The following is a 27,229-nucleotide window of genomic DNA, read 5'->3' on the forward strand; positions in this document are numbered from 1 at the left end:
AATGATTTATGCTATACAACGTTTGACATGTTTGAACTAACGGAAATATATTTTTTCCCCTCGTTCATGACGAGAAGTCCGGCTGGCTTACATCATGTGCTAACGAGACGGAGATTTTTGGACATAAATGATGAGCTTTTTTGAACAAAACTACATTCGTTATGGACCTGTGATACCTGGAAGTGACATCTGATGAAGAGAATCAAAGGTAATGGATTATTTACATAGTATTTTCGATTTTAGATCTCCCCAACATGACGTCTAGTCTGTATCGCAACGCGTATTTTTCTGGGCGCAGTGCTCAGATTATTGCAAAGTGTGATTTCCCAGTAAGGTTATTTTTAAATCTGGCAAGTTGATTGCGTTCAAGAGATGTAAATCTATAATTCTTTAAATGACAATATAATATTTTACCAATGTTTTCTAATTTTAATTATTTAATTTGTTACGCTGACTTGACTGCCGGTTATTGGAGGGAAACGATTTCCTCAACATCAATGCCATAGTAAAACGCTGTTTTTGGATATAAATATGAACTTGATAGAACTAAAAATGCATGCATTGTCTAACATAATGTCCTAGGAGTGTCATCTGATGGAGATTGTAAAAGGTTAGTGCATCATTTTAGCTGGTTTTATGGTTTTGGTGACCCTGTCTTTGACTTGACAAAACATTACACACAACTCTTGTAAATGTACTGTCCTAACATACTCTAAATTTATGCTTTCGCCGTAAAACCTTTTTGAAATCGTAAAACGTGGTTAGATTAAGGAGATGTTTATCTTTCAAATGGTGTAACATAGTTGTATTTTTGAAAAATTTGAATTTTGACATTTATTTGGATTCAAATTTGCCGCTCTTGAAATGCACCTGCTGTTGATGGAGTGCACCACGGGGGGGACGCTAGCGTCCCACCTAGACCATAGAGGTTAAGGGACTTGATTAAGAGGCTAAATCCTTTGGTTGGACTCATAAGTCAGCATGAAATAAAGTAATGAATCCAGAAGTGATACTGTTTTTGTTGTCCAACTTTGTTTCTAAAACTACAGAGTGGGAGATGCAACATGCCCTTGAGAACAGCAGGAACTGTGTTGGTCATCTTTCATCTCTTGCAGGTAGCCTATGGTCTCATTCTTAGCTTTGCAGTAGCCCTTGTTGAATAACAACAATTATAAACTGGGTGGTTTGAGCCCTGATTACTGATTGGCTGACAGCCGTAGTATGCCCTGGATTTGACAAAACATGTATTTTTACTGCTCTAATTACAATGGTAACCAGTTTATAATAGCAATCAGGCACCTCGGGGGTTTGTGGCATATGGCCAATATACCACGGCTAAAGGCTGTATCCAGGCACTCCGCTTTACATCGTTCCTAAGAACAGCCCTTAGCCGTGGTATAGTGGCCATATACACCACACCCCCTCATGCATTATTGCTTTAGTAGCTTGTTGTTATTCAACCTATTCTACAGACATTAAAACGGCATAAAATAAAGATTACTCTAAATCTTCTTCTGGTCTGACGTATTCAGTGTCTGTTAAACTGCCTTGTCATTTTAGTAGTCATCTTTCACACCTCACAGAGTGATGCTTATCTGTGGTTGTCATTCACACTCAGCAACTACTAATAAATGTGTGGATAAAAAAAGCCAAATGTCAGTATGAGCCAATAGGTCTTACAATACTAAATTCAATGTTGTTATAATCTGTGTGTGTTGCAGTGATATACAAGGTCAGAGCGACTGGAGTGTGACAATCATGAGAGCATACAGTATGCGCCTTGAAGGGCTCAACAGGGGACCTGACTTGGACGTACACATACAGTGCATTCGTCAAGTATTCAGACCCCTTGACTTTTTCCACTGTTACGTTACAGCCTTATTCTAAAATGGATTAAATAAAAACATTTCCTCAATGTACACACAACATCCCATAATGACAAAGCAAAGAACAGGTTTTTAGATTTTTTTGCAAATGTATAAAAAATAAACAGAAATACCTTATTTACATAAGTATTCAGACCCTTTGCTATGAGACTCAAAATTGAGCTCAGGTAAATCCTGTTTCCATTGATCATCCTTGAGATGTTTCTACAACTTGATTGGAGTCCACCTGAGGTAAATTTAATTGATTGGACATGATTTGTAAAGGCACACACCTGCCTATATAAGGTCCCACCGTTGACAGTGCATGTCAGAGCTGAAACCGAAGGAATTGTCCATAAGCTCCGACACAGCATTGTGTCGAGGCACAGATCTGGGCAAGGGTACCAACACATTTCAGCAGCATTGAAGGTCCCCAAGAACACAATGGCCTCCATCATTCTTAAATGAAATAAGGTTGGAACCACCAAAACTCTTCCAAGAGCTGGCTGCCCAGCCAAACTGAACAGGGACCAAGAACCCGATGGTCACTCTGACAGAGCTCCAGAGTTCTTCTATGGAGATGGGAGAACCTTCCAGAAGGACAACCATCTCTCCAGCACTCCACCAATCAGGCCTTTATGGTAGAGTGGCCAGACGGAAGCCACTCCTCAGTAAAAAGGCACCTAAAGGACTCTCAGACCATGAGAAAGATTCTCTGTCTGATGAAACCAAGATTGAACTCTTTGGCCTGAATGCCAAGCGTCACGTCTGGAGGAAGCATGTTGGTGGCAGCATCATGCTGTGAGGATGTTTTTCAGCAACAGGGACTGGGAGACTGGTCAGGATCAAGGGAAAGATGAATGGCACAAAGTAGAGAGATCCTTGATGAAAACCTGCTCCAGAGCGCTCAGGACCTCAGACGGGGGGGGGGGGAAGGTTCACCTTCCAACAGGACAATGACCTTAAGCACACAGCCAAGACAACGCAGAGTGGCTTTGGGACAATTCTCTGAATGTCCTTGATTGGCCCAGCCAGAGCACAGCCTTGAACCCGATCTAAAATCTCTGGAGAGACCTGTAGCAATGCTCCCCATCCAACCTGACAGAGACAGAGGATCTGCAGAGAAAAATGTGAGAAACTCTCCAAATACTGGTGTGCCAAGCTTGTACCGTCACACCCAAGAGGACTCCAGAGGTGCTTCAACAAAGTACTGAGTAAAGGGTCTGAATACTTATGTAAATGTAATTTTTAATTTTATTTAAATTAGCAAAAATGCCTAAACCTGTTTTTGTGTCGTCATTATGGGGTAGTGTGTGTAGATTGATGAGGGACAAAAACACAGTTGAATCCATTTTAGAATAAGGCTGTAACGTAACAACATGTGGAAAAAGTCAAGGGGTCTGAATACTTTCCGAATGCACTTTATCCGAGTGGTCTTAAGGTCACCAGAGTATTCTGGTTTAATAGACTGGAGGGTTTGAGCAAGGACTCAGCATATGCAGGTCACGTGGAGAACCGTAGGGATAACAAGAGTGACTGCACCCTGATAATCCCAGAGCTGAGAGAAAAAGTAACACTCATGAGTTCAGACTAATAACAGATCAACCTGGATTCTGTGTCCATCACAGACCAGCAGGTGAAGCTGACTCCTGCCACAGAGGGAGGGAAGGTGACACTGACCTGTAGCAGCACCCTGACTGACATTACCACCTACACCTGGTTCAAGAACGGACAACCTCTAGATCAGGCCACACTCTACAGACAGTTACTACTGTGCTATAAAACGCCACAGAGATCTCCACTCTCCTGAAGTGGCTGCAATGTGTTTTCTTTGTCAGAGCTTTTTTCATTCATTTCTGCTGGGGAGCAGAGCTCCTGCCAAAGTGAACAAGAGTCAGATAGTGACACTAACCTGTAGCACCACCTGCACTCTGACTGACATTACCAACGGCACCTACACCTGGTACAAGAACGGATAATAATAAGAGAATTACCCCAGAGCCAGGACTGAAGGGCTATGGCACAAAACCAACCGTAGGCCTCACACCTCTACTTTCATATTGACCTACGTGGGATGTTTTCTACATTAACCTAAATTCATCCTTTTCTTTCTGGATGTTAATAACAAAAACTCTATATTGATTCATTTATTACAGTAAGTGGGATAATGTTTTCATAGTTCAAGATTATGCTTCTGTTCCTTCTCCATGGGATTCACTATTTCCAGATTTAACACTGAGTAATGTACTCTACATGGAAAATACTGACGACATTAAAAAGCAATTTTTGCTTTTCGACCAAGTTGCTCTTAATTCATATGGTTTAGGTTTGTGCGTTCACATTTGTTTTTATGAGATAGTTTATATTACATTGTGATTAAGGTGAAAAATCTGTTTGAAATAAACATTTTAGAGAATATATTTAAGCATATGGTGTATGTAGTCTAACATTACCCTGATGTGCGAGGCGTTGATGTAGCCCGTGTTGTTCTCCTTGGTGGGCACCAGCTCCACACGCGTATCGTCATAGGGCAGCACGTCCTGGAAGCGGTTCCTCTCGCCGCTCTCCGGCAGCTGGGCGATGCTGCAGTCGCCTGCCGGACGCCGCTTGGCCACCTGCTCGTACTCTGTGAACACCATGCCCTGCTCCATACGCTGCTCCAGCACCTTACACTGAGAGAAACAGTAAGACACATCGGATTGATCAGCTTCTAGATAGGAAACAGGTATGGAGTTGAAAAGCTATAGTTTTGTGAGTAAGTATGCAAGAAGAAAGTACATTTTCCTGATGGTTAGAAACATGTAGTAGCTGTATCTGGTGTGCATGAGACGGAAACATATCAGTCACTGGTGAAATGTGATTAAGACTTAAAAAGCCCTACAGTACATATTACTTAAGATACACTAAAACATGCAGGAGTTTCTACTAAAACAGATAAACATCAAGATTTACTTGGTAGACCTGCTCTCCTATTTATTTACGTCACCAGTATCATTCAACGCCTTTGTTCTGTTTAAACTACGGTACTGTTTAGATCTCCTTAAATAAAGGCTTATATAATGCATGATGTAAAACACCCCTTTGAATACAGGTGACCTGGATGTACAATAGATGTTAGAAAATTCCCAACAGCAATTCTTTTAGACAACATTTACTCTGCCTGCTTGATCACCTGGTAATCGAAACCACTTACACGTCCCAAGTAAACTATGCAAATGTAGAGCCATGTCTGTTTCTTTAAGGGCTGGGTTTCATTTCTAATGTGCCCACCTACAAGCATGGCATTGTTTATTAAATCAGAAACACCAGCAAAGTTCAGAGTTGCGACTGAGCCAAACAGCTTTTCTGAGCCAAACACCTTTCCGTCTTAGCCTACACTGAGCTATAGGGGGTGAAAACTTGAAATCCATTGGATAATTAGTAATTTTCACTTATTTCTGCGCGAGTCTGTATTAAATATATAGACAGAGTACAAAACATTAGGAACACCGGCTCTTTCCACGACAGACTGACCAGGTGAAAGCTATGATCCCTTATTGATGTCACGTGTTAAATGCACTTCAATCAGTGTAGATGAAAGGGAGGAGACAGGCTAAAGAAGGATAAGCCTAGAGACAATTGAGACATGGATTGTGTGTGAGAGCCATTCAGCGTGTGAATGGGCAAGACAAAAGATTGAAGTGCCTTTGAACAGGGTATGGGAGTAGGTGTCAAGAACTGCAATGCTTTTGACACCATGCCCCAACAAATTAAGTCTGTTCTGAGGGCAAATGAAGGTGTTCCTAATGTTTTGTACTCATGACTATTTTATAAATGGTATAATAATAGCTTGATATGATTGCATTTTGTAACCCTGTTCTCCTACCCCCATTAAAGTCTTGCTTCACTACATGTTCACTGCTTTAAATTGGTGCAGCTAAACCACAAGTATCGATCCTATAATGAAAAGGCACCCGCAAAAGAAAATTAAAGGAACTTGTTTACCTATTTTGTTGTGCTGTTATATTTGTATTTCGTGTCTGATGCGCTCAGGGTGTTACATGTCATTTGCAATGAGCATCATGATCAAAGTCATTGTAGCCCAGCTGTCACCAACCTTTGCTGAGTCAAAATCACTTTCTGTGTCAAAATGCAAGCCGAGATCTACTGCTCTGATTTTCTAAAGCCTATGCAAGATTAACCTATTAAAAACAATACTGTAGCAATGAGGGTTGTGCAGTAGGCTATAGACCCAATACATTATCACTGCATATCGGCTTTGCTTGTTGTTCGGACCATTTTCTGTTTTTGTATTACTTGAGGCACAGCTGAGTGAGCATACATTTAAATAATGTGCTTTTTATTTTTATTTTACTGGGCTGATGGTCCCTGCATCTGATGGTCAGTCTCAGCGGAGGGGGAGAGAGTAGCAGACTGAGGGTCCGCCTCTCACTGTCCGTCCTTTTCTCTACTGACACTGACCAAAAAGGGACACCGTCTTCCCGCTGATGGTGAAACTTGAGTCGCACTGCATTATTTCTGCCTCATGCACAAATTCATGTTGCTACTCCTATGAACAGAGAAAGTGAAATATTTCTAGGTATTAAAAAGACCCAAGCCGCTAATAATAAACGCAAACCTATCGATACACTTTCCTACTCATTCATTACACCTGCAGTGCTGGTTGTAGCGCCAATGGAAGTAGGAAGAACACACATTTTATGGCTTATAAAAGTGTTGAGTAAAGTGTTGAATAAAGTGTTGACAGTGCTGAGTAAGAACTTAAACATGAACTCACTCATAGAAACAGCAGCTCTTTGCTTTATTTGTTGACAGTTTCACTCTAGTCAACTATGCCTTAACTTTCTTTTACACCTCCTATGTTACTGCAGACATTGTAATCTGAGCCATCCGATTGGCCAGTGGTAGGCCTATAGTGCACTTGATTTGCTCTCCAGGCCCTCTGGGAAGGCAGAGGTTGTACCTTCAGACACATGAAATGGGAACACTTCGCCTACCGGCATGTCTGGCAGCTGAATCGGGTGCACCTACCGCCAACAGCGCAAAACAAATAAATAAAAACACGAACGCAAGGCTTTATCGTTGGGTGTTTATGGAAATGTTTGGCGATCGACTAGGATTGCCTAGGAGATGGACCATACGACGGAGATGGACCGGTTGGTGACCACTGCTGTAGCCTATCATTTCACTTCCCCTGTGAGGACCATGAGCACGGGCTGACTGGCTTTGCTGTACCGCAGCCGAAGCCTGCCAGCAGCCTACCTACCAAAAGGTTGCACCGTGCCCATTACAATGTAGAAAAATACATGGCTCTTATTGAAGATGCAAAAACTTGAGATAACAATAGACGGCAAAGTCAAAGATACTGATTTCCGTCTGTGGCAAAGTTTTCCCTAAATGCTTATGACAAATCCAGCTCCAGAACCAGCTGGCTAATCTTTTGAATATGGTGTAGCAAAAAACAAACGGCAACAACAGATAACCTTAGCTAGCTAGATAAGGTTAGCATACTAGCTAGCTACACTGACAGCTGTCAGTTCCCCATTTGTTGATGTTTCTCCACTCAATGTGGAATTCACCACAACGTTCTATCCCACCCCCAATTCGTAAATATGTATAAGTAGCCTGCGTCATTGTTCTGAGGTGGAAACATAACTATTTTGCTCTAGTACAGGAATTACGCCGAACTAGGGGACGCATTACTCCCTGGTGGGCACCTTTAAACTAGTCTAGAGCATTGCCCACTGCCAGTGCCTACCCTCTCGTCGTTGGAGGCCTTCTCAGGTTGGTCCTTGCCCCCCTCGTGCATGGGCAGCCTGGACAGGGTCAGGCCGTTGAGGGCCGCCACCTTCAGAGGACCCATCTTCTTCAGCTCAGCCCGCTTCTTCATGCCCTGTTGTGACGGAGGACAGAGAGAGAGGTAGAGGGGAGAGAGAAAGAGTGAGTATGACTCAAGTTGACCGAATGTCTAAGGAAGTTAGGGGAGGGGCAGTTATGGCCCAGCCTGGTTTGGTGGCGTGTTTTCCCATGGAATGCGACCGAACCAGCTACTGAGGTCGCCTTGCAACATTCCTTTCAGCTACAGGTGCACAAGGTGTCATCGTGAATCGGTCCCCCAACCTCCATGAAACTACCCAGAATACCCCTGCATTGGTGGGTCAGTGAGTTTAGGAGTGATTGTGATGTCACAGGTTTATTCACCTGACCAGTGAGTTTGTTTTTTACATTTATTTAACTAGGCAAGTCAGTTAAGAACAAATTCTTATTTACAATGACGGCCTACCCCAGCCAAACCCTAATCTGGACGACGCTGGGCCAATTGTGCGCCGCCCTATGGGACTCCCAATCACAGCCGGTTGTGATACATCCTGGAATCGAACCAAGGTCTGTAGTGACGCCTCTAGCACTGAGATGCAGAGCCTTAAACCGCTGCGCCACTCGGGAGGTTGAAATGAACATGGCCCACTTCTGGCCTTCGGTATATTCCACTATTGTGTTGTGTGACAGTTTGTGATGTGAATGACAATCATTCAAATGTCAGACATTTTAGCTGAGAGGAAAAATGTATCTTAACTGACAGAAATTAAAAATAGTCTCCATGAAGATTGGGTAACAGCTGTTCCTTGAACAATGAAAGACACACTGACACCTCTAGTCAGACATAGTAGTCAAATGTGCTTTTAAAAAACAATGCTAAATACAGAGGCATGTTTGGGCAGCGAGTAAGGCAGTGGAGACTGGGGCTACTATGGCAGAGGAAACGGTGTATGACTCACGGCAGGAGGCAGGCCATCAATGGGTTTCTTCCCAGCAGGAACGTCTGACACAGGCCTCTTCTTGATGAAATCCTTCTTGGTCTTCGGTTTGTTCTGCCCACTGATGTCACTATCCGACATCGAGGGCACCATCCTGCCAGTCTGCCCACCCTCAAACAGGTACAGTGACTCAGCCTCCTGGATCAGTGGGTGCACCTGATAGGCCGGGAGGCCAGACAGGACAGGGTCAAGGAAGGAGCCAATGGGATATGCGGGCGGGGGCTCCAGGGAAATCTGGCCCAGATTTGTTAGAAGCTGCTGCGGGTCAGGCCCGGACAATAGTGCATCGTGGGATTGGGGGGTGTGGCGTCCGCTCTCATCCTCAAACTCCTCTTCCTCGCTGCTGTGCACCAGCATGGTGGCGTCTGACAGGGACTTCTTGTGGCCGTAGCGAACGTCCTCTTTCCCCTCCCCCCCGTCCTCTGACTTGGTCCGCTCCAGGAACACGTTGAGCTGGGAGCCTGAGGAGGGGCCATGTGGGGCCAGAGGGGGGGTGTCTGCGGCCGAGGCAGATACAGTCCTTTCCTTGACCCTCATACCCTCCAGGCTGTAAGCCAGGCCGGCAATCTCGATGGAGTTGCGTTTGTGTGCGTTGTGTTGGTGGGGGTGGTGTTGTGGGGGTCCAGCCAGGAACAGGGGCTCGGATACCTCCTGCAGGGAATGGGCTACAGGCAAACTGTCCTCCTGGAAGGTCTGGACCGAGTGGTGAACGCGCCGCGTAATGATCAGGTCCGGGTTGCTGCTGCTCACATACAGGTGGCGAGACAGGTCCGGCGTGCTGTTGGCGGGCCGTGGGTGGGCGCCGTATGGGTAGGGGGGTGGAGGGCGGTACACTTGGGTCCTCATGATATTGGCCGCAGGATACTCCTGCGCCTGCTGCAGCTGGACGTTGGTCAGCTCGGGCACACTAACCGCCCCCACCACCGGCCTCCTCTCCGTGGGGTAGGGGTATGGCGAGGGGCTGTGGAAGCTGGAGTTGAGATGGAAGGGGTAGTGGTGGTGCGCTCCTCCTCCACCATGCTCTCCTCTGATCTCCGGCTGGCTGTAGACCAGGGGGTCCGGCCTGCTGTAGGCATACGAGTTCCCAATGTTCAGGTTCCTCATGGAGTGGCTCTGGCGGTGCTCGTGGCCATGCACCATGCCCCCTCCACCTCCCCGGTTCTTCTGCCTCATGACCGTCTCGTAGTCCGGGGTGGCACGGTAGGAGGGGGGGATGAGTGCGCTGTGGCGGTGCGAGGGCACGTAGTCGGGCCGGGTGATGTCACTTCCTGTGATGGAGGGGTTGGAGGACATGGGCGAGGGCTGCATGTAGTGCTGGGGGTTGGTGAGGGAGCTGGTGCTGTGGGCACTGTACACGCTGCCGTTACGCAGCCGCCCGTTCCCACCGCCGCTGTTGCCGTATTCGAGTGGTGAGCGGTCCAGGCTGGTCTGGGAGTGGTAGTAGTAGCCGTGCTGACTGTTCATGTACAGGTTGTCTGAGAGAAAGGACAAAGACAAGGTATTTTACAACTACAGGCATAGGAAGGACATATCCATTTTAATAACCCTTTAATCTAAGCATTGTTGCATGACTAGGCAGCGAGCGGACATTCACCTTCTTCTGTTTGTTCATTAGGGCTCAGATAGATGCATGGTGCAGGTTGAAATTAGAGACAAAACACCAGTGATCTTGGTAAGGTCAGGCCTAACTCTATAGGTACCTTGTGAGGATGTGTAAGGCTCAGTGAAGTGACCATTGTAGTGCATCTGTGGCGGGGGCAACATGTAGGGCGGGGGCTTTGGCTGCACAGAGAGAGAGAGAGGGAGATCAACCAACAACACGATTTAGTTACTGCACACTTGATCTTCATGCAGCCCAACAGCATGGAATTACACACAAATCTAAGTGTGCTGAAGCACTGGCCAGAGTCTGACGTTTGTCATGTGCTGCGCTCCACCGGCCATAGCTCAGAGGGAAAGTGTGTGTGTTTGAGAGAAAAATTGTGTTTTTGTGTGTGTGTGCAGTTCACTGGCAGCGTACCAGAGACATCCTGGTGGAGGATCGGCGTCTCACCGGGTTCACAGCAGTAGGCTGGGTTTGGCTGAGAACAGGAACATAAAAACGAAACACAGGTAGTAAAAACAAAAAGGCTTTCTTTCAAGTTGAAAGGGACTCAGGGAAGTAGTTTTAAGGAGGCTGAATAGCTCAGATCATCTCTGTAAAATTAAATCTCCCTTTATCGCAGTGAAAGATACAAGCAATATCCAGGAGAGAACTCCTTTTCTTAAGATTTGTTTTATTTGTATACGTCTTTCTTCGCCCAAACATTGAAAACCTAAAAAGGTGGTGATGAGAGGATTGGTGTCATTTGAATGTAGCTAGGGTGTTTTGTAGGCCTCTGGTTGGTTTTTAGGGGAGGCTCTCTGAAGAGACCTGCACTGTGGGCGGTGGCTGCGGACAGCGTTGCTCACCCCTTGTTAGAAGGCAGAAAAGGAAAGCGAGGAAAGGAAAGAGTGAGAATGGACTTCTGGGAGCCCTCAGAAGGCGAAGGGGGGTCAGACTCCTCTCTGGAGAGAGGAGGAGAGGGGACAGGAATGAGAGAACACACACACAGGAACTGGGCTAGAATTGTTAAGAGTGACACTTACAGGCTGCTCTTGTTGATCTTATAAAACTTGTGCCTGGCCAGACACATCCGGCACACATATTTGGAGGTTTCCAGGTCTTCCTGTAGAGGGGAAAGAAAACATTCACAGCGTTAGACATTCAGTATACTGGACTAGTGGTGGTGTTCTACTCATTCACCGACCCAAATACAACTGAATGGGGCTTTAGCCAGCGGGTGTTGACCTTATACGCACGTGGCATAGTTACCGCCATACAAGCACACAAGATCACATGTTTATCTAGAAAGGGCAATACACATTCACACAGCATGCACTGTGAGAGCATAGAACTCCAGTGCATGTGTGGGGACAACGTGTATAATGGGAAGAGGATAATTGCGGTGTGTGGTGGTGGTGGTTTGAGACTCACGGTCTGGAACTGCACGCTCTCCTCTTTGTTGGTCAGCTCCAGGGCAAAGAAGGACTTATTGTGAGTCATGTTGTTAATTTCATTCCACCTACACAGTTCATTAAAACACAGGAAGGGGGGGGGGGGGGGGGGGAGAGCATGAGGCAGTGGTCACAAAACCTCAATTTCTGCAGCCTGCTGTGGGAGGGGAGTGACGCTAACAGAAACCATATCTGAGTCAATAGTTAGAGAAGTGTTTACATTAAACACTCTCAGTAGCATTTAGACTGGGATATTCTACACAAAATGAAACTTCCTCTGGGTAAAATTGAAGGTTTTTAGTAAATTGAAGTCATGTAACCTGATCTGAGGCCTTGAGTTTCCCCTTGCCAGGTCACATGGTCAGAAAAAAACCCTGACCCCAACTATAGAACATCCCATCTGATCCAAAATAGCCAGAGACAACCATGCCATCTAAGAATAGTAGCTAGCTGTGGACTGAACCAGACTCAATATGCTGAGTCATTGGATCTAATACAATTACTGCTTCATGTACACAAATAGCAGACAGGCTTTTATTCCGACAGCTCATATTTAGAAGCAGAACATATTGCAGGCCTCGGGGATTACTGTAAAAATTGTATATAAAAAGAAACTAAATTCTTTCCTGTCTTACTTGAATACAAGGGGTGGCCTGCCGTTTTTGTGCTTGACAAAAATGCCATCCAGACAGGCCCCAAGGAGGATATCAGTGCCTTGGCTGTCCTGTGGGGATGGGAAGAGACAAGAGGATTAAATGGAAGAACTATAACTAATGAAAAATGTGGACCTCACTGAGCTTTTTTGTCCTGTGTGCTGGGGGGGGGGGGGGGGGGGGGGGGCTATATTTATCCTTCTATGAATATATTCCAGAAGATCAGCACCTGCATCTACTGCATTTTGAACTGAAAAACCATCTGTCCCTTGATTCATGTCTTCACACATATATAATGTTGAAAATAGAGGTATTGACCGAAAGTCAATAGGACTGGATAGCAATGTAGTAGTGCAGTAAGGCTTTGGTGGAGCAGGTTCTGTAGGTTGGTGTAGCTGTGTTACCTTGGCTGGGGTACTCTCCTGGCCATAGCCCTCCATCTTCTCCACCTCCTGCATGTACAACATCTCAGCCTCTGGGGCAGGCAACCCCCTGAGAGAAACACACACGGCAACACACATGGAAGTTAAACAATACACATGTCCAAAGCAGACAGACTCAAATGGAGACACCAACATCCATTAACCAGCACAGACAGAGTACACAGACAAACCCACACATACTTAGGTCACATTCTGAAACAGGATTCATGACATCACACCCAGGGCTCCAGACTAACATTTTCCCCTGTTGGCACTGGTGCCACTAACTCTTTCAGCTGGTGGCACCAACCCATGATATCGCTCCATGACACAATAGAAAAAATAAGGAATCATATTATAAAGTAATTCAAAGTGCTTTATTAAAAAGGTGTACTAGACTACTGTTTGAGATTGTATTCAAGAAATAAGTTTTCATCTAACATGTCTATGCAGGAATAATGCATGATTCCAGCGAATTTTGGGCTGATAATTAGGTTATCGTTATATTACTGTTAAAATAGGGCCCCATCATTTTGAGGGTTTCAGCATCGTAGCTGGTGAAACCCTATTGTATTTATTGCAGTCGATTATTATTTTCCTTCTTCTGCCGATTGATGATAAAAATGCATATTCCTGTGAGATGGTAAGGCCGAGGTCAGGTTACAACTTTGCATGACGGTAAAGGAGCGAGGGCCACACCCTATCATGCAATATGGTGGCACTAACAAGTGATTGAATATGCAAACTTACATTTCACACCCCTCACCCTGTTTGAGCTAGAGTCCTGAAATTCAGTAGATCGGTCCCTCTCCTCACAAGGAACAAGTGTGCCTCAAGGACCCATAAGGTACACCATGATGGATTTTCTACCATTTAGAATTGTGAAAAACAGTTACTTAAAAACACTACTTCTCTGGCACCAAATGACTGATCTGTACAAAACATGGCATCGATGGAGCAAGCTCTCACAAATTACTTTTTTCCAGGATAGCATCTCAAGCATTGGCTACTGACCAATAAACAATCACGTGGGTGTGGTCTGGCACAAACGCATTTAATTCCGACACAGATATTAGCATTGTAACAAAATTTGGTACTCGTCACAAACACTGTCAAGACTCAACATATCTAAGCACATTCAGCTCAACCACACAGTAGCGCTATAATGGACACGTTTATAATCGCTTGATCGGATTGACTCAGAGTGATGAAATTTGGCACACATGCTCAGGGATATGAGCCTGGTTAACCTGTTAAGTACGGTTCAGTTTGGCTCCATGGTGGTGCTGTTGGACAGTAAAAATCTAAAATTCATGCACGCTCATTGGCTAATAGCAAAAGTCTTGAAAAATCGATCGGACTAGTGGTGCTGCAGAAGAATACATTTGAAAGTTGTAAACATCCTTCAAAAATGGTCCAAAATACAAACGGATATTACACTGCATGATCAGTTTGATTTTGAGTTCTGATTTGGCAAGTGTGGTAAACAGTACAGAAGTAGCTCATCTTAGGGAAATGTGCCCAATTATTCCTGATGGTGACACAGTGAGCCCATTGCTGAACCATGTCTTTTGTTCAATAAAGATACATTTGTCTACATTTGTCTAATATCACTTTTTTGGGGCTTATTCACTACCTGAATAAGTGGAAACTCCAAACACATTAGCTAGATCGCTAACTCTAAACATAATACCCACTGACGGTAGCCACGTATTAATCTAAAAGTAAAAAATAAAATAAAAACATTGCTGTGGTAGCCTACTACTCAATGGAGTCCCATGCACTTGCAGTGGACAATGCACATTTCTTGTGCGCCATATCTCAAAGCCATATCAAATATCTTGGTTGTAAAATAGTTTCTATAGAGCTCCATTAGCAGAAGAAGAAAACATGCCTACAGAAAGCTGAGAAACTCTTCAACAGTGATGACAGTAGTTGCTTCCAAGGCTGTATTTTCCCCGCAATTGAGTTAAATGATATTGCCTACAATCTGAGACCGGCGGAGAGGGAGTGAGTCGCTCGCTCTACACAGCATCAAAGCAAGCTCCATCGGAACAGGCACAGGGCAGAGACTTCCATTACAGGAACCACAAGGATTAGGGCCGTCCCGGACAAAAAACAATATTGTTTGACCAAGAGTCGTCTGTTCTTTCGACCAATCGGTTGGTGGCTGACTTAGTTGCTGAAGTGGCAACATAAATTACAGCAATTTCTGACTGAAAAGTTGTTTAGGAAAAACATTCCCATTTCCTCAACCCTTGCTCTATTTATGTGACACATGTACGCATTGCATGCACGTGACCAATACGGCCTGACCTATTGCATATCATAATCACATCAATAAATAAACTCTGATATGTAACACGTGACAGCACAATTGATCCAGAGGATGTGACAAACACGAAACCGGGAAAGTTTACTGGTTAATCCAGAAGTAAAGGGGAAGTCAGATGTGTGGAATAAATTTCTCAAGTTGTGGAAAATATTGGCATTCAAGAAAAAAAAAAGAAGAGGTAAGGCGCAAGTTCTGTGTGCATATTGTGCGCCAAACAGGTGCTGTTAGATTACAATATCCTTTTTCTGACCGTTGGGAACAATGTAAACACTAAATACATTACAAGCGTACCAAAGAGTCCGTTGTAACACTTTTTTTGTAAAGCCTTTATTACAGCAAAGACTAAACAGTCGCATTCATTACTGAATGCAATTCCCGAAATGGAATAATTTAGGCCTATTTATTGTTTACGGTAATTATTCAGTGGTCGCTTTGTTATTTTAGAACTAAAATGCTTGATTGTATTTCAAATCATGAATTTCCCTTCTAGGCAGAGTTGAAGAAAAAGCCATATCTCAGTCTGGCCAATAAAAATAAAATATTAAGATGGGCAAAAGAACAGACACTGGACAGAGGAACTCTTCACTGTTGACGTTGAGACTTGACCTTGAGACTGGTGTTTTGCGGGTCCTATTTAATGAAGCTGCCAGTTGAGGACCTGTGAGGCGTCTGTTTCTCAAACTAGACACTAATGTCCTCTAGTTGTGCACCGGGGCCTGCCACTCCTCAGTAGGCCTTTGTAGATATTCCATAAAAATAAATGAAAAATAAAAATAATAAAATCAGCCATTTCCAGCTACAATAGTCATTTACAACATTAACTATGTCTAAACTGTATTTCAGATCATTTTGATGTCATTTCAAAATAAACAAAAATGTTGCTTTCCTTTCAAAAACAAGGACATTTCTAAGTGACCCCAAACTTTTGAACGGTAGTGTATATGGATATTTTATAAAGCCAGGCAAATTGAACAGTTAGGCTATTGATTATAGACCTAATTAAATTGGGGTTTCCTCTCGCCTCACTTGTTTAGACAAACCGGTGTCAAAAAAAAGTTTAGGGCTGTTTTCTTGCCTTCTAACGCCGTTGCTGCCTCCGCCGCATTGTTCAACACCAATATGCTGGTTAACTTTGCTATTATGCACATAGCAACATGGTCTATGAAAAGGCGCTAATTCAATGCACTAATGCGTTTCAAAACCGCGGAAAATGACCACTATCCGCAGGAGAAAACGCATTGGTGATAAAATAATATTTTTATTCGCTGTCACTATTGTCCTTAAATAATATAACCATATACAATTTCAGTTGCACATGTCTTAGACTGATGGACTGTGCCATCCCCACGGCCTCCACAATGGATCAGTCAACTCAGACAGCCTCCTGGGGGGGGAAAAAAGCATTGCATGTGATACATTTTTCACTAAACCTCAGCTAACTCTTGTAATGAATAATGTGGAAATTGAACAAGTTGAGGAGACTAAACTGCTTGGAGTAACCCTGGATTGTAAACTGTCATGGTCAAAACATATTGATGCAACATTAGCTAAGTTCGGGAGAGGTCTGTCCATAATAAAGCTAACAATAATATGCATGTCAATCTCTCCTGGCTCAAAGTAAAGGAGAGATTGACTTCACTACTAGCACACAGCTCTGACACCCATGCAAAAACAGATAAAAAGACACCTTATGGAACAGTTGGGCATGTGAAGAGACACCCACACAGACATCCATACACACACACGATAACATACGCGCAATACACACATGTACACATAGATTTTGTGCCTGAGGTCACACAATGTGTTGTGAAAACTACTAACTATTGTTTTTAAAATTGCTTTAGTTTTGCTAGACCCCAGGAAGAGAAGCTGCTGCCTTGGCAGGAAATACTGGGGACGCATAATAAATACAAATGTAGAATGTGCAGCTCGTACCCATGCAACCAATTAAAACATTTACTCGCACAGCCAAGTCAAAGGGTAGCAAAACGCAACGAAATGGGTCACAGTCTGGAGCCCTGACAACCCTTATCTCAAACTGAAAGTGTCAGTCTAGTTCAACCACCAGCAAGATCAGCTGCTGCTATGTGCTATCCCCCATCACCTCCATCTTCTGTTCATCTGTGTTACTGCACTTCGTTTGGCACACACAAAGCAGTGAAACCATTTCATACACAACAACATTGAGGCAAGCATCAACTCCTCACCTCAACTACAAAACCCACCCCCCCCCCTAACCTGACACCTCCCTCCCCTGTAGCTGGGGCCCAAAACAGCTTTTTCCATCCATCTATCCAGTTCATATGGGGGGGGGGGGGGGGGGGGGGGTGAGCAGAAGGCTGGAAAACTGCAGGTTGGGATGGACGGAATGAAAACCAGCTGGCCTTGGAGGTGGCTTGGTGCCAGGCCGGCTTGGGGCTTTTCATCCATCTGCCTGACTGTAAATTAGAGCTGAGGACCCCTGGTCAGATGGGTTTATTTTCGGCCTGCTGAGGCCAGATGAGAAAGAAGCACCATGGACTGGCCCACTGCATGGATCGAACCTGGACTCAATTAAAAGGCACTGCGAATGTCAGCCTTAGGAGATGTGAAGGGGGTTCCTGTGGAGAATATAAGGCATGTCTTCTTTTCCACAGATGGAAAATCTGATGTGGTAACATCTGAAGATTTCTCACCTGTAGTTCTGGTAAAGCACAGCCACTTTCTGAGTGGCCTCTTCCAGTACTCTCTCATCCTGGATCCAGCCCTATGAATAGATGGGGAAACCTAGATTACATTGTGCACATTCATGAACAGATGACTATAGATCGTAAAACAAGAACTTTGAGACGCAAAGCCATAGAGAAAAGAAAGAAACTGCTTACGATAGGAAAGAGCACAAACTTCTGAAGAAACTCCTGTGAATCGTAACGATTGAAGTCTCCGAAGTCAGCTGAAACAGAAAATAATAAAATACAATCTTAATTTTAGTACACTGGGTGAATACATAACATTACAGTAATATTTTTCCTAGCAGTGAATACAAGTGAAAACCTGACAAACATTTATTTAAATAGGTAAAAGTCAAATGTGTCTATTTCTGCAGTTAGTGCGAGGCAGACAAAGCGTCCATGGATTTTCAGAATGGTATGACGCTTATTTTAGAAAAGCAGGGGACCCGTGTGTTATGACACAGGATTGCTTTAATGCCTGAAACTGTAGTGGTCCAACGTTAACAGCAATCTCTGTCTGCGCGCCAGCTATGTTCACAGCTATGTTCAGTATCCCAGGCATTAGCCATGCTAGCTACGGCTCTACCGGCCAGGCCCCTACAAGCCCTAACCTCAGCAGCTAGGTAAAAATAGACCATGTCCAACATCTTCCAAGCAAAAACCAAAAACAAATTTAGCAGGGCTTTTTTTTTAAGTCAACAAACACTTGAGGTTTCTTAAAGCTTTTAGTATTACTGGGATGCTATTTTGATCTAGCTTGCTATGCAGTTTGGGCAGCAATAGTTTGGACCTGGGTTGCACCAGTAAGTGATCTCAGTTGCTGTGCAATGTTAACACCTAGGCCAGTAACTTGCACTGCCTGATATAACTTTGCCAGTAATGTTTGAGATTCTTCTGGCTGGGCAAAAGTGGGAGTCCAGAAATGTCAAGCTGGAAACTCATGCAAAGGAAGTTTACAGGTTGGTTTGGGCTTGATGGTGCTTGTTAAGTGTCCTACATTAACAGACTTGTGAAAAGCTCAATTAACCCCAAATAAAGTACTCGACTCAGCTTTTATACAAACAAGGTTCCTTAGGATAGTAGAAAATGGCCTTACGTTGTACAATGAGACAATGATGTTCTCTTGAATAGCAACTGAAAATATTCAAGTTTAAAATTCACATTTTCCCTAGGTATGCTTTGAAATCATATGAGAGTTCTGACGAGTCCCGAGCTGAGATTCAGTAATGATCCTCAAAACCTTACTCTAACAACTTCACTCCTGTTGCATTGGTGTACCGTCACCAGCTTTAGGTTCAACAAAGCATGAGCTGTGGAATTTACAACAGGACATGACAGCAGTGTGTGAGTGTGGTGCAAAACACTTGCTGTGGCCACCTACGGCAGGACCTGACCTGTCACCACAGTTTGAACAGGTGGCAATCCTCAGTCACCCCATCAGTAGATAAGTGTGTACTGAGTTTAATTTCCCATTGTCACATTCAGAGCCAGTGTTCAGTATTCACATTACCTTGCACTGCCAAGCCAGCCAGGCGGATGGCCTGTTCTATGGAGCAAGGGATTCGGCCTTCGAGAACATCCTTCTTCAACTGGAGATAATACTGATATCTGTAGGGAGGTAGAGGAAGTTGGTTAATCTCAAGGTGTGGACAGAAGAAAAACATGACTTGGTTTGACACCTCCATTCAAATCGGTCAGTGAGATGTGATGTCATACTGTAGTGGGTGCCAACACAGGGGAAAAAAAGTGGTTACTGGACTGAGTTGCTCAATGCTCAGTAAGTGTTATGGCATACAGAGTATGGCAAATCCTCTGGCATCTAGGACACACATGCATTACATTCCACTACTTTTGACTGATCCAATAGGAATGGATAGATGAAATCAATATGGTGGGAACTGTGTGGCTCAGAGTTACCCAAGAAATACATGGAGACAACATTTTGGCATGAGAAGCAACCTGAATGAGTGTCTAGTGTCCCTCTGTGTTAAGCGGATATCTGACCTAGTGATCTCCTGCTGCAGCTGGCCTACGGAGGGCACGTAGAAGACCACTCCGAAGTAGACGGTGGGCTCCAGGCCGTACTTGTCCAGCTGCTTCTTCAGGGGCTTCTCCAGATCGATCCATCGCTGCTGGTTCTGCTTGTTGAAGTACCATAGGCTGAAGTACGTTATCTGGTGGGGGGAGGAAAGGAAATATGGGGCTTTAAATCGGGGAAACTGGAAGCAGACTATTGAAAGATGAGGCGATTGTGAAATCGTTGCTTGTTAATGAAATAACAGTAATATGGTATTTTGGTTTACAATGACAATAGCTTAGGTTAAATTTCCTATGCTAAATTATAGAATAGTTCATATGTTTGTGCTTCCTTCATTACCATGGCGATACTACTACACAAAGCTTGTATTCATTTGAAACATTAATCTTGACCCACAAGCCCAAAATAAAGTTAAAGGCTGCTGTGCTGCTGCCACTCCCTGTCCAGTCTTGTGACTGTCTGCTGGGGTGGAGCAGTGTGTATCACACAATGAACAGTGGTTCTGGAGTTGACCTGTATCGTTTATGGTGAAGGGAGTCACAGTGTGATTGCTCTGACTACAATTATACCATTGCTAACCCATTTACAACGTCTGAATTGTCTCTTTGAAGTGTTGGAATTTATATCAGAATTCACCACTAGGCAATTTAAACCCTCCCCCATTGCTAACAATTCACAAAGTTCATGGTAAAGATCATCAACGTCTGTGAGAGAATCAAGACATTCCAACAAAGAGAATATTCTAGAGATTCTCTGATGGCAAAATAGTCCGACCAAAACATAGGCTACTAGCCTACAGATTTTGAAAGCATTTCTATCTTCCTTTTATATATTGCATGGTAACAGATCCTTCAACCATGTGACCATAGATTTATTTCAGTGTCCTTTCCTATATAAGGCCCTATAAAATCTAATTTTTAGGCCTGATCCATTTAGTTTTTCCCTAAATTCAGTTCTGTTTTGTTTTCCAGGTTTCTGTTTTTTCTTCTCAGGTTTAAGCTCTAAAAAAGAAATCACACTTTTAGAATAGAAAAACAAAATTGGATGTTCAAAGTCCACAACAATGCTTAAACAACGAGACTACTTTTGAGGTCTGGGAAAAATATAAAGAAATTTAGACTTTTTGGTTGTAGTTGCCGAGAGAAGTTTCTGTAGCGCTCATGTGATTGCAAAGTCGTCTATTCTTCCAATCAATCGACTGGTCTACGTTTTTTGTTGTTGTGTATTTTCCATTTATAGACATTAATAAAATCAATTATATGCACTGAGCGATGCTTTAAGGGCACTGTTTGATAATAATTAAGACAAATGACTCAAGGAGGGAGCCAGAGATCAAGACAACCAGAAGAACAAAAACCTGTACCCGACCATCCTCCTCCCGCTCCTACTGGCCTTTGCAGATTCTGCCTTTACGCTCCTGAAGTTGCAGGTAGGCTACACAAACCTGTTTCATGTCGAGTGCCAATTTATCTTACCGTTTCTACCAATCTGCGTGCCAGTTCTGGTTTTCATATGCACATTCTCAAACAGTTTCATTTTTAATAACGTCTTCGCATCTCAAAACCATTGTCGTGTTGTTAATGAAAATTTGAACTAAATGAAAATGATTCAAATCTAAAAGTAACTTCTATTGCCAACTATGTAAAAATATCATATATAAAGCCAACAAATAAAAACACTGCAGACTGCAGGTAGAAAATATCCTATGAATCACATTGGCTAAGCATGGCCTGTCTGCAAGGAACTTGAAACATTGTATCAACTATCAACTTGGTCTGGTGCTAGAAAACTAGCAACACTGTATAAATATTCTGGGCCCTCAGAGTTTCCGGGTCAGACACAGCTGTAGGCTATTTGAGCAAGGGATAAGAAGTAATCAGGTAGGCCTATTTTATGAAGTTTCCACTGGATCAGAGCATTGTTGTTTTATTTTGCAGAGTGGTTATTGAGCTGTAAAGATTTTTCAAATAGTCTACACTGAGGAACTATTGTCAATGGATGTAAAAACAGACAGTTTATTTGCTGTTTGAGATTAATTAAAAATTACTTTGAGATGCTCCACAGCTCATTAGTTGTGGTGGGTTAAGACAATCAGAAATACTATCAGATCCCAAATGGGCACATTTATAGCCCTACATTTGCACACAGTCCAAGTAGCCTATGCCTACTTCTATGCGTAATCAGGTGCGCATCCTTACTCAACATTGACAGGAGAACTCCAAACAAAAGACAATTAATAAATTGGCAAAACTCGTAAATGGAATGACATAAACCAAAACCTTGTTTTTAACAAGTATAGCATAGGTTTTTGAGCTCTGCAAACAACGTGTCCACTGACAATGAGAACAGTAAAAGACTGTCAAAATAATAATAATAAATTGAATACATTAACAGAAATGACCATAACCAAACAAACATTGTAGATGAGAAATTATGAGAAATAACGGTAAATGTACTGGTGATAGTGGTGTGCCATCCCCGCGGCCTCCACAATGGTTTAGTCCACTGAGTCTATCGACCAAACAATTTACCAGTCGACTAAATGGGATCAGCCGTAAACAAATGGCCACTGGATTTATGTAAATAATCATGATATAAATTCTGCCAGGTATGCTTAGGCTACTTTATAGCTAACATTGAATTGAGTTTTTTTGGAAAGCCTTTCCATCTTACCAGAAGATGAGTATCATTAGCATCATCATTAATGGCTACACAAAGTACAGACATATGCAAGCACACAATATTTTCTTTATGCGGATTCGAGAACATTCACATGAAACTCTGTTGCCAATTAAAGTGAAACCTAGCTACCGAGTCTGATTCAGATGCATACTGAATCACAGCACAGGTGTGTCCACTGTGTCCACAGCAGAGGTGGGTCCACTTGAGCGGTGCATGCATGGCCTACGTGATTGAAGAATGACTAGGTCGATGTGGAATGCCTTTGGCTGAATCAAATTATTCTTTCCATACCCTCAAGACAATAGGATAGGTTCTAGGTTTCTGATTGTTTTATAATGACAGGACGATCAGGTAGGCTGTTGGAGAACAGATCATAGGCCATGATAACTTTAGCCTAAACAGCCACCCACTTGAGAAGAGTAATCACGAACAAAACGACAACCATCAGTGTTTCAGTCATCTTGAGCATACATACCTCTCGTAACTCAAGTCTCTGTGCAACTGCCTCCAAACATTCCTGGCCGGTGCTCTCCACAGAAAGAGTAAACTCAACAAATTCACCATTGAGCAACTGAATGCGGGTGACCAGACAGCTCTTGCTTGAGACAGTATACCTTCGAGTTCTTTTGAGTTTTAAGCCGAATGGCAAGGGCATGTTTCAAAGTCCTTTGGCAAGGAGTACTTCCTTGATCCAGAAATATATGTCCCGTTGTCTCTAAACTTTGCCCATCAAAAATGTAGTGGATAAGAGGCCATCCATGAGTTGGATACATATATCCCTGTGAAAACAGAGAGACAAATTGTTATGAGATTATATAAATTATTTGATAATTCCAGATAACATTTTCATGACAAACAACATAGCAAGCAGTATTATACTATATGACATGTTATTCGGAATCACCAACTTTGGTTCTGGAGAGCAACAGTGGGTGCAGGCTTTTGTTCCAACCCAGCACTAACACACCTGATTTTAATGTTCAACATTGATAAGTTGATTCAGTTATGTAGTGTGCGTGGCTGGAACAAAAGCCTGCAATCCCTGACCACCAGTGACCACTGGCAGAGGTGACCAATCTCAGAACATAAAACAGATGCCCTTTATGAAACAACCCATTTTATTGGTAATCCACTTAGCTAGACAGGGAGCATCTAATTTCTTGGTGCAAATCAGACAGTCGAGTGATTATTGAATGAGCTGCAAATAACTCTGTACCAGTAGCTTGCTAATGGTTCTCCATCCCAAAGTTATCTGTAGGACACTTCCATTACACTGGAATAACAGAGATCAAAATTGGATGTTGATAGACAGTGCAGTGCGCTCCAGTCCAGATTTAACTAGTAAACTAAAGTTGTTTGTTACAAAAGACAACGACTTTTACTAGCTAATAGCCAATATACTAGATGACAATGTTCAATACATTATATATTGTAGAGACGGACAGTCTTCATCAGATATGAGCATTTTTGTTTTTACGTTAGTTAACTAGTTAACTAGTCCAACTAGCAAAGTTAAATTAACCGTGTTAATTTAGTTAGCTAACGTTAGCTCATTAACGCCATCAAGTTGAAGCAACAAATTACTTCGGGTTACATAAAAAATAAACAAACACTATTTTAAACAAAGCTAACTATACGGTTATAAAACAGATATGCTCCCCAAAAAGCCTAAACATAGAACCAAAGACAGTTTTTAAACGTACTGTACTATCCAGTAAATTACTTCATGGTTTCCCAAGCTCGGTCCTGCCACCCTCCCCCGACTGCACTTTTTGTGTTTTGTCCTAGCACCACACAGCTGATTCAAATAACCAACTCATCAAACGTTGATTATTTCAATCAGCTGTGTAGTGCTAGGGCAAACGTTTGGGAAAGCCTGCAGTACACTAACTTTAGCTAATTAACTTGCAGGTTAGCATAGCTAACGTCGTCAGCGTCAAAATGGGATCTCCATCACCATAACAAAATCCCTGCAAATAGCCAGATAGTTGACATTAGCATCTTTACCTTATTGATGTCCGCCAAAAGCAAATTAGTCCATTTGTAAATTGTGCATATCCAAAGCTGCCGCCAGTCATTATAGGTGATAGTTATGTCAAATATCGAAAAGGTTTAGTTTAGAAGCTGCATCCAGAAAACCAACTCAGCTAACGACGTGCTTCACTTCCTGCGGAAAGAGCAACAAGTGTGTTTGAATCTCTACATCCGCGGATCTATATTCTACTCTTTTTTTACGCAACCGTTTTCGTATTATTTTGATTTACATAGACAAACAAAACTATGAACATTTACATGAAATATAATATTTTCTTGAGGTCCTGTATGAGTTTCAACGGCTGCATTTCTTTATAAAGGTTTGAGTAGTTCTTCAACAGCGGCGTGATACACAGCAGATTTAGAGGCAATGACATCAGACAGCTGGAATGCCAGGCAGGGAAAATGCCAAGAATGAGACAGCTGCCACCCTGCCTACGACGTACGTTATTCAGCCCCGTACACTGAAAACCTAGATTTATGCTCATGTTATACTCATTTGTGAACTGTCCGTTTACTTTACTCATTTATTCATGCCAGCTGAGGTTGCTGTAAAATAGTGTGATACTGCTGGATGAAAATAGACGCGCACACACCCCTCCCACTAGGACAAAACTGAGACAAGTTGACTTTTGTGCAGAGTGCATGATGAAAGAGGAGGCGGTTCATAACAACATAACAAAACATTTTATTGTAAACATGAACAACACTGTTAGGCAGTCACAGCAAAGGGCACAGTTAACTAGGCTACATTTCTGGTCTAGTTCATTCTCATCATTGTGTAACAATAATCGAAATACATATTGGTCAACACTTTTTACCGTAAATCTCCATGGCAATACAGTGTCCAGAACAGGAATGGGCATTTACAAAAAGTATGAAATATACAGCTTCCATTTATAAAACACATTCGAGATTCAAAAACCTCAATATCAAATTGCTCGTAGCGAAAATAGCATCCTTTGACTTCAAAGCTCATTAAACTAATCCTTAAAATACAAATAAAATCAGAACTCATCATCACTGAAAGAGGCTAGAGTGTTTATATTCTCCGTGACTCCTGGCGCTGGGAAATCAGTTGCATTGGACACGTAGAAAGACTCTTCCAGCTCTTTGGACAGTCCACCACGATTGTCTTCTAGGTTGATTGTGGTCCTCAAGAGGCAGAGGGGTATTTTCACCAAGTGAAAGACAACAGCCGTTTTCCCTGTCATGACCCTGCTCATCAAGGCCCTCTGTACCTTCATCAGCATCAGATGAACTGACAGACACAGAGTCAGTCCTCTCAGGAGGAGGGCTACCATGTAACGGTGGCAATGGAACGACATTCTCCAGCCCACCACTGTCCTTGTTACTAAACTATGCATAGAGAAAAGGTAATTGTCCTCTTTGGTTTCTGATGGTAATCCTCTGTCTAGAGACTCCATACACTGCAGATGACTATGAAGAAGGTCAGTCTCTGTCTCTTCACCAGTCTCAGGCTCTGCACCACAGGTAGGTGTGTTCGCTGGACTTTACAAGTCATTGCGCAGAGTCTCCAGTAGATGGCGCATTTTGTCCTTAAAAATAACAAAAACAAAGTTATTGAAAAAAGTTCACTGGCTCTGACTGAGTAATTCTCTGACAGATCTCTAATTTCATGTACAGAACGTATCAGCTTGTTTGATTTTCTTTTTGCCATTTTGTATGTAGCATGAGTGTAAAAAACAACAACACAATAAAGCTGCCAGTGCAGATGCCCATGTAAAGTCGAGACACACCTCATCTAGTCAATGTTTGTTCTTGTCCACATGACGTTCAAACAACTGCTCTAAGACCCTTTGGAAGGAGAAGAAATTAGTATGAATACCTACATGGTGTAACAACACATTCATATTCACACGGACACAGAGACCAGTTAATCAACTTCATTATTCCCCTGTTTAAAGTATTACAGGTTTCATGAGGTGGGATTATTACGAGTAACACCACTTGGGATTTATAGCCCAGAATTAATATCATATGAGGTGCTGGCTACAAGGTCTCTCATGTCCTGAGAAAAACAGTTAATATAAAAGTGACATACACTATACAGTGCATTCGGAAAGTATTCAGACCCCTTCCCCTTTTCCACATTTTGTTATGTTACAGCCTTGCTCTAAAATTGATTAAAGAAAACAATTCTTCATCAATCTACACACAATACCGCATAATGACAAAGCAGAAACAGGTTTTTAGAAATGTTTAAAAAACAGAATTACCTTATTTACATAAGTATTCAGACCCTTTGCTATGAGACTTGGAATTGAGATTGGGTGCATCCTGTTTCAGTTGATCATCCTTGAGATGTTTCTACAACTTCATTTGAGTCCACCTGTGGTAAATTCTATTGATTGGACATGATTTGGAAAGGCACACAACTGTCTATATAAGGTCCCACAGTTGGCATTGCATGTCAGAGCAAAAACCAAGCCATGAGGTTGAAGGAATTGTCCGTATAGCTCTGAGACAGGATTGTGTCGAGGCTCAGATCTGGTGAAGGGTACCAAAACATTTCTGTAGCACTGAAGGTCCCCAAGAACAGTGGCCTCCATCATTCTTAAATGGAAGAAGCTTGGAAGCACAAAGACTCTTCCTAGAGCTTGCCGCCCAGCCA

At 43.0% G+C, this 27,229-nt stretch overlaps 1 protein-coding gene across 2 annotated transcripts in view; it reads right to left on the reverse strand.

Annotated features, from left to right (window-relative positions):
- The window catches only part of LOC106601406 (tyrosine-protein phosphatase non-receptor type 21), a 33,555-nt gene extending 8,612 nt beyond the window's left edge, over window positions 1-24,943 (reverse strand). The window contains exons 1-16 of one of the 2 annotated variants that reach the window (XM_082973744.1): window positions 24,568-24,943; window positions 23,036-23,339; window positions 19,845-20,014; window positions 19,351-19,448; window positions 17,994-18,061; window positions 17,805-17,875; window positions 12,774-12,861; window positions 12,352-12,440; window positions 11,697-11,784; window positions 11,309-11,388; window positions 11,132-11,227; window positions 10,701-10,761; window positions 10,381-10,462; window positions 8,642-10,155; window positions 7,624-7,758; window positions 4,319-4,537 (exon numbers count right to left, since the gene is read on the reverse strand). In XM_082973744.1, the coding sequence (XP_082829870.1) occupies window positions 4,319-4,537; window positions 7,624-7,758; window positions 8,642-10,155; window positions 10,381-10,462; window positions 10,701-10,761; window positions 11,132-11,227; window positions 11,309-11,388; window positions 11,697-11,784; window positions 12,352-12,440; window positions 12,774-12,861; window positions 17,805-17,875; window positions 17,994-18,061; window positions 19,351-19,448; window positions 19,845-20,014; window positions 23,036-23,215 (3,039 nt within the window). In that variant the 5' untranslated portion in view covers window positions 23,216-23,339; window positions 24,568-24,943. The remainder of the gene's footprint in view (window positions 1-4,318; window positions 4,538-7,623; window positions 7,759-8,641; window positions 10,156-10,380; window positions 10,463-10,700; window positions 10,762-11,131; window positions 11,228-11,308; window positions 11,389-11,696; window positions 11,785-12,351; window positions 12,441-12,773; window positions 12,862-17,804; window positions 17,876-17,993; window positions 18,062-19,350; window positions 19,449-19,844; window positions 20,015-23,035; window positions 23,340-24,567) is intronic. The other variant, XM_082973745.1, reaches the window with a different exon arrangement.
- Window positions 24,944-27,229: the final 2,286 nt, after the last annotated feature.

The sequence above is a fragment of the Salmo salar genome, chromosome 01 (genome assembly GCF_965601325.2).
Source record: "Salmo salar chromosome 01, fSalSal1, whole genome shotgun sequence".
Taxonomy (NCBI): Eukaryota; Metazoa; Chordata; class Actinopteri; order Salmoniformes; family Salmonidae; genus Salmo; species Salmo salar.